Source organism: Leguminivora glycinivorella, chromosome 1 (assembly GCF_023078275.1).
Source record: "Leguminivora glycinivorella isolate SPB_JAAS2020 chromosome 1, LegGlyc_1.1, whole genome shotgun sequence".
NCBI classification, from domain to species: domain Eukaryota; kingdom Metazoa; phylum Arthropoda; class Insecta; order Lepidoptera; family Tortricidae; genus Leguminivora; species Leguminivora glycinivorella.
This window is the reverse complement of record NC_062971.1, coordinates 5,097,784-5,105,481: the sequence shown is the minus strand read 5'-3', so window position 1 is coordinate 5,105,481 and position 7,698 is coordinate 5,097,784. Positions and strand designations below refer to the sequence as shown.

Sequence of the window (7,698 nt, the reverse complement as noted above, 5' to 3'; positions counted from 1 at the left end):
CCATTAAGGGATAAGTCCGCCTACATTGTATATTACTGACTCTGTAACTGTGTCTCTTGTTTCCTTTATGTACAATAAAGCTTATACATACATACATACATACAAATGACAACCAAAACTCACATAAGGTACAGCGGGGCAAAACTCGACTGGGGGCTAAATGTAAACTGGTCCATTTTTTCCATATTTTACAATGTTTGCATTATTAAATAGAGTGTCCACCGGTTATATATGGTGGGTGTGTTTAGGGGATACATGTAGAACTGAACATCATAGTGTAATAATGGAAAAAATTATCAGTTACAATTGCCCCCCAGTCGTGATTTGCCTTACCTTAGGTATTATTATACTCCGCTGTACCTTAGGTATAATTATAATAATGAATAAGTTACAACTAAATAAAATGAAATCCAACGCAACGCATTTGAAGCCAAAATATTTTCCATCTACTTAGTTGATCTACACACCTATTTGCTTTCCATTGCACCTACTAAAAATACATGGCGATCCTCATATACGAGTACTTGGATCGTATTGAAGGGTTCCTTAGTCTTGGACAAATTTTGGTTAGTGTGGGACAAGAGATATAAATCATATAAAAACACTTATTGAATGAATGATTTATTCTGATGGTAAGCGTCAGATGACAATCTATATAGCTCAATAATTTCTACCACAAACCACAAATCGATGACATTACTAACTTTTGTTTTTAACCTGACAAATATTTCAAACGAAATTACAGTTTATTAGTATGCCTGAGCAGGCGTGTAGGCCCCTGGATATACTATAGGCTGGTGAAATCCAGGGAATACATGGTTCGGATTGAATGTCCTCAAGATGTCAGCCTCCTTCTGCAGTTTCTCTGCTAGAGGCTGCGCGCGAAGCAGCGGCACCAGAGACAGCGCGAAGTGAACCTCTTGAGGACTCGAAGACCCTGAGGTGCCCACCGTCAGCGTATCCGAGTCTGCCTTCTTTGATGAGTCTTGGTTGTTGAAGGCTAGAACATTAAATAGGTTTTTTCATGGGAATTTCGAACGTTAGGTCTAATGGTAGGGGAGTTTGATTTCCAATAAACAATTTATTAATATAACTTAAGTAAAATATATCTCGGTGACGGGTTAAAGAAAGTCACCTTCCGCTTTCCTCACGTTGGTGTCGTCTACACCCACATGTTATGTTGTGTTTGGATATGAGTTGTTGAACTCAGGGAAAAAATCTAAGTAAATTATCAATTTGCAGCGACAGATTGCTAGATCGTTAAGCTTGACCCCATATCCCTCAACTGATTTCTACAACAACCACAGGAGGAAAAGTTGTAGTCAAAACCTTAAGCCGTCACCAGATGGCTCCATCACAATACAATTTAAAAATACTCACTCTGCTCATTATGCCATCGTCCAGGAGTTCCGGGACCAAATAAACTGCCGCCACCGCCAACTGAAAAACACAACCAATCTTTTAAACTACGTGCATTCAATAAATCTTTTTTATTATCACTAGATTCTCTTAGATCTTTCTAGATTACAAACTTCAGACGATACAACCATTTAGTTCACAATCAAGTACGTAAGTGCGTTTTCACATTATCCGATCCGATATCGGATGTCGGAGCGATATCCCATACATTACAGGTGCCATCTTGGATTTTTCCTCCTCCTTCCGACATCCGATATCGGATCGTATAATGTGAAAACGGATTACTACTTATATATAGAGGTACACCATGGTTGAAAAGACTTACTCGGTCCTTTGTACCATCCTCCGGGACCAAAACTGCCGCTACCGCCAACTGCAACACAGTCCTGTTAGTAGCTTTTTACAGGGGGGGGCAAAGTTGTTTAACCGCACGTGCCAATGTTGATACCCGAGCAAGCGAAAGATTCCAATATAGAACAACAAGCGTAGCTAGTCTTACATTAAATACCTCAAATTTTGGCCCTATCAATCATAGCGTCTTTCCCGATTTATGTTTTTATTGAATAATTACTTCCTGATTTATTTTGTGATTCTATTCTACTAGTACTATCGTAATCTAAAAAATATCATGACGATTATACAACATTAGTTTTAGTAAACTTCCAGAGTAAAATAGTCAGTCTCCTTTTTATTACATAATATACGCTACGGTTGAAAATACTTACTCGGTCCATGATTCCAACCTCCGGGAGGACCGGGAGGTCCTTGACCATATAAACTGCTACCGCCAACTGTGAAACACAACCGAACTGTTAAACCCAATCTATTGGCTAATCTTAAATTACAAAATACAGACGACATAATATGTATTTAACTAACTCCTATACAACAAAACGGGGTATGCAGAGCACATGTAACTTCAGTGCCGCTTTTGGTAATTAAAAGGTTAAAAATTTATTTCAAGCCCATCGTCCTCACCATGGAACCCATATCCCTTAAACTTTGATATTTCTGACCGCGAACTTGTGCCGTAGCCGAATGGCATTTCCCCGACGCGAAACGAAAACGAAACGCTGCGAAAGGTAGTCTGGCTCTGTCGCGCTAATACGCGAGAGTTATAGAGATAGATACAAGCGTTTCGTTTCGTGAGTGGTTGTGCCATTCGGCTACGCACACTGTACAGATTTATCTATATTTAGCAAATTTATTTAGTTAGATAGTTTTGGTGCGTTACAAATACACAACATATATGATGTATTTGAGATTCCCTGGAGATTCCTTACCTAGTCCATTATTCAATGCTGTGGGGCTTCCTACGCCGCCGGGCTGCCCACCAACTGTGAAATATAATCCAACTGATAAACCCCATTTACCAACTTATCTTACGATTAAAAAAATTCAACTGATCTTACATTATAAATAGACAAAAACATATTTTTTATTAGTTTCTCTCAATATCCAAGGCAGTTGAGATTACTTACACGGTCCATTAGTCCAAGCTCCGGGGCTACCTACACCAGGCTGTCCACCAACTGAAAAATGTAGTCCAACTGTTAACCCACATTTTATCAACTGATCTTACATTATAACTAGACAAAAGCATATTTTTTTACTATTAGTAACTCTCATTATATTATAAAAGGTACTTAAGATTACTTACGAGGTCCATTATTCCAAGCTCCAGGGCCACCTACACCAGGTTGTGCACCAGCTGAAAAATATAATCCAATTGTTAAACTATATTTTATCAACATCTTACATTATAAATAGACAAAAGCATATTTTTTTACTATTAGTAACTCTCATTATACAAGGTACTTAAGATTACTTACGAGGTCCATCATTCCAAGCTCCGGGGCCACCTACACCAGGTTGTGCACCAACTGATAAATATAATCCAATTGTTAAACTATATTTTATCAACATCTTACATTATAAATAGACAAAAGAATATTTTTACTATTAAACGATTTATTTGTTTGTAAACATTGGTAACAATGTTGGTACAAAACTTTGTCAGAGCGCTATGCTTCGCCGATCGATAGGCATACAAAGTACAATTTTGAAATTAGGTATTACACATACCAATTACATTAAATTTCTATATTAACATGCACACATTAAAAAAACAACAAACAAGAAAGTGGTTGACATAACATATATTAAAAATCATAATTAAATTAAAAATAAATACTCCAAGTTAATTGAATCAAACAAATTACATTATGAATATTTAAATGGATAAATTATTTAATTAATTAAATCTAAAATAGTCAGTTCGATAGAAATGAGTCAAATGAGTGGCGTCATGAGAGGGAATGTATGGAACAGCAAAATTTTTTTTGCTATTTCAGCGGTCCGAGAAAAAAGTTGTTTATTATGACTTCAAAAGTCACTACACAAAGTTTGAATGGTCATTTTGTATTTCACCTTGTATATCTACATATCATATTTTTACGTAGGTTTGTCCTTGTCATCGTGAAATGAAAGTAGGTAGGATATGTTTTGTGATTCCGTTAATACGTATCGTTTAAATTAATAATATTTTACTATAAAACCTAAAACTGAACGAGAGCACCAACCTGTCGTTCCGTTCACAATAATAGTAATCGTGTCGTTAAGTTCCCCCGCCCTGCAGGTATATGTCCCCGAGTCCGTGACCGTCATATTGTCCATCAACAACACCAGGTATCCACGGGGTCTTGTCCGCGACCGGCGCGCAGATCCACACGGACCCTTTCATCCTTGTATGTTGTTTGTTGTATCTTAACGCCAGAGGGATCATAAAATTCCATTCGAGTATCCTGCAATAAAACATTATTTATGGAATAGAAACCACCACATTGACAAATCAATCGGCTGAGAAACTGCGTGTTGCACAAAGAGCTATAGAGCGGTCAACGCTTATAATCACGCTCATGCACCGAAAAAGGAACGAGTGGATCAGGCAGGTCACAAAACATAAAGACGTGGTGGAGGAAATTGGACACAGAAAGTGGAGATGGGCTGGGCACATTGCCAGGATGGACCATAGTCGCTGGGCGAGACGAACTATGGTGTGGAAGCCCGCTAACACCCGCAGTCCTGACAAGCCGCCCTTACATGGAAAGATGACATCTGCCAACTAGCTGGCGAAAACTGGATGCGGTTTGCAATGGACCGACTAGCGTGGAGGAATGGAGAGGCCTATGTCCGAAGACGGGCGCTTTAAATGCTGCTGTAGATAGATAGATCCTGCAATTTAAAGATCTTAGTTCAAAATATGCAAACTAACATTCGGTGTTTCCGCCGGCCTAGCCAAAACGCAAACTTTTGGCGCTTGGCCACGTCTTCGCCTCGGCTAGTCTGTGCCCATGAGTAAAATATTAATAAAAAAATACTGCACTAATCTCTATTTATCTCTATTTTATTTATTCCCGAGTAAATTTGAACATTTTATATTAGTAGTTTAACTCTACTTATACTCTTAAAATAATTAAAGGTCTCTCAAACAAAACCCTAAAAAAATGAACAGAGCTTGACTTACATTTCTTAAATTTTCTCCTTTACACATGATGGTTCTTCTATCATTAACGTTGGCGACGTTGTTTTGCTTATTGTTAATTCTCAGATATGGCTTGTCATTAACTTCTGTAGAAAACAAACAACATTGTTCAACTATAGATCAACTTAGAAATAAAAAGAAATTAAATGAAATTATAACTTATATAATGAAAGAAACAATATTGAGATTTAACGGATGATAATAATGATAGTGATCATTGATGATGATAAGGCATTAAGTCCGCCATTTGTACTTCTTTTTTATTGTGCAATAAAGTTTAAATAAATAAATAAATAAATAATGATAACTAATATTATAACAACTAATATTAACTTAATATTATTCAGAATTCTAAAGTAGCCAAGACATCAAATAATGGGATTAACTTACTTATAGCAGTAACGTTGGTGTTCGAACTCAAAGTTGCCCAATTGTAGTTTCCTCGATCCGGTGAACCGAGCACAGTGCCTAAACATTTACAATATTAAACTATACATTACAGCTCTGAAATTAGCTTTTTTGCAAAAGAAATCAGTTTTGGCACAAGCTTTTATCGCCGACTGAACCTTTCTTTCAACCGTCATCTACTGCTCTCCGAGACGTTTCTAAAAAACCCTTACTCGATGGGGATACAACGTTTCATAACATAAGAGCTTCTATGACCACCTTACTGCTCCATCACCAGATCAGCTCCATGATACCATTATAGTGCATTGTCACGTGTGTATGCAAAATTTCAACTCAATGGGAGACCGGGAAGTGGGTCAAATTTAGCTTCTACATTTTGACTTTTGTTAGTGTGCACTAACATACTAACAAGGCAAGTTGAATAAAAGCTTGTAATAAAAAAGTCGAAGTAATTCAGTTTTGAGCGAGACTCGAACTCGCAACACTGGGCACCTAACTGTTGAGATCAATACTAATTGGTACAATAGTAAGTTTATGATGGCGTAGCACTACCATACCGCGTCGTGAAATGATGGCGTCCTTCAGATCTATTCCTTATCGTGTAGTTGGAAATTGAACGAATATATTTTATTCAAGTACCTACTTAGCAACAATGTAACTACAATGAAACCACATTGTAAGAATCTCGTTGTCTATAAAATTGTACTTATCGATTGAAAAACCTGTTAATTAGACACTTCGTGCCCATAGCGTGACGGACCCATTTTTTGATATCACACTAAGATTTATAATTTTGTTTATCAGGCATAGATTTCATCATATTTTTCCACTCCCGAACACAGCCAATAAAATAGTACAACAGGTATATTATAAGGCTCATCCGCCTAGATGCCATCATTCTATCCTACCGACTGCGCCAAATATGTTTTTGGAGGTCACTCCTATTCGTAGATCTACTACTGGATCTGCTCGCTCGTACATACAACTGCTGCTGGCTGAACTCGGGAACTCGAAGCTCGAAACGCGTTGAGTTAGCATGATCGCGAAATTCTAATTTCCACGGAATTTTATGATGACTTCAAAGAAAATATGGACATTATGGACTTAGAAATAAAACTTAGTTTTAGTTTAGCCAACACACAAAATTTGTAATGTTACCATTACACGTTATTTTCAGCTATGATGGCGTCTCATATGGTTGTAACATTGTAATCAGTAAAAAAAAAACTTACCAGTCCATAATAAACCTGCCACTAGGCAGCAGAGCGCAGGCGCGAGTGCGGTACACGTACCCATATTGAACGAGTATGGATATAACATCTCCGGGAACCACTTTATATACCGCCTAGTTGCCCTGAAATATCCTATAATACCTACCTACTTTACAATAATATCTTAAATTTTAGTATAATGTAGTAAAGTGTATAATCAAATAACAATGCGTGACCTAAAGCGACAACAATTTAGCCATAAGGCACTGGTCTCACCAAAAGCGATTAAGCGATATCGGCGATAGAAACGAACAAAAAAAAACCGGCCAAGAGCGTGTCGGGCCACGCTCAGTGTAGGGTTCCGTAGTTTTCCGTATTTTTCTCAAAAACTACTGAACCTATCAAGTTCAAAACAATTTTCCTAGAAAGTCTTTATAAAGTTCTACTTTAGTGATTTTTTTCATATTTTTTAAACATATGGTTCAAAAGTTAGAGGGACACACACTTTTTTTCCTTTAGGAGCGATTATTTCCGAAAATATTAATATTATCAAAAAACTATTTTAGTAAACCCTTATTAATTTTTAAATACCTATCCAACAATATATCACACGTTGGGGTTGGAATGTAAAAAAAAAACAGTCCCCACTTTACATGTAGGGGGAGTAACTAAACATTTTTTTCCACTTTTTATTTTACCGCTTTGTCGGCGCGATTGATATACATATTGGTACCACATTTCAGCTTTCTAGTGCTAACGGTTACTGAGATGAGATTATCGGTTACCGCGGACGGACGGACGGACGGACGGACGGACAGACAGACAGACAGACAGACAGACAGACAAACAGACATGGCGAAACAATAAGGGTTCCTAGTTGACTACGGAACCCTAATAGTCGCGTGTAAATAAAAGAGACTCGATGATAGCGCGAGCGAGTTGTGCTTCCTTGCCGAGCGGTACTAGAAATCGCTCGGTCTCTTTCTATTTACATGGGCTCCCATGTTAATTAACTATATATCTAATACCGCCCTCAAGTCCATAAAAAATAGTTATTTGTTATACAAGGGGGCAAAGTTGTATTTTAACGCCGAGTGTGGAATTGAAAAACGAGCA

The 7,698-nt window shown here is 37.5% G+C and overlaps 1 protein-coding gene across 5 annotated transcripts; it reads right to left on the bottom strand.

The window, feature by feature from the left end:
- Positions 1-604: 604 nt before the first annotated feature.
- Positions 605-6,696, bottom strand: LOC125228672 (uncharacterized PE-PGRS family protein PE_PGRS24-like). 5 transcript variants are annotated; one of them, XM_048133327.1, is made up of 12 exons: positions 6,604-6,685; positions 5,354-5,431; positions 4,946-5,049; positions 4,002-4,223; positions 3,252-3,302; positions 3,080-3,130; positions 2,901-2,951; positions 2,703-2,756; positions 2,145-2,210; positions 1,745-1,792; positions 1,381-1,440; positions 605-1,000 (listed from the first exon to the last, which is right to left on the bottom strand). In XM_048133327.1, the coding sequence occupies exons 4-12, from the start codon at positions 4,093-4,095 to the stop codon at positions 750-752; spliced, it is 726 nt and encodes a 241-aa protein (XP_047989284.1). In that variant the 5' UTR covers positions 4,096-4,223; positions 4,946-5,049; positions 5,354-5,431; positions 6,604-6,685; the 3' UTR covers positions 605-749. The 5 variants fall into 5 exon arrangements, with proteins under 5 accessions (XP_047989284.1, XP_047989291.1, XP_047989310.1 ...); XM_048133334.1 differs by lacking the exon at positions 5,354-5,431 and having other exon boundaries at positions 6,604-6,696; XM_048133353.1 differs by lacking the exon at positions 2,145-2,210.
- Positions 6,697-7,698: the final 1,002 nt, after the last annotated feature.

What these genes read in the sequence shown, in the direction of transcription:
- LOC125228672 (XM_048133334.1), bottom strand. Translation starts at nt 4,095, where the DNA reads ATGGACAATATGACGGTCACGGACTCGGGGACATATACCTGCAGGGCG. An exon ending in TATTGTGAACGGAACGACAG is followed by an intron (nt 3,303 to 4,001) that starts GTTGGTGCTCTC and finishes TATATTTATCAG; the next exon opens with TTGGTGCACAACCTGGTGTA. An exon ending in AGCATTGAATAATGGACTAG is followed by an intron (nt 2,211 to 2,702) that starts GTAAGGAATCTC and finishes TGTGTTTCACAG; the next exon opens with TTGGCGGTAGCAGTTTATAT.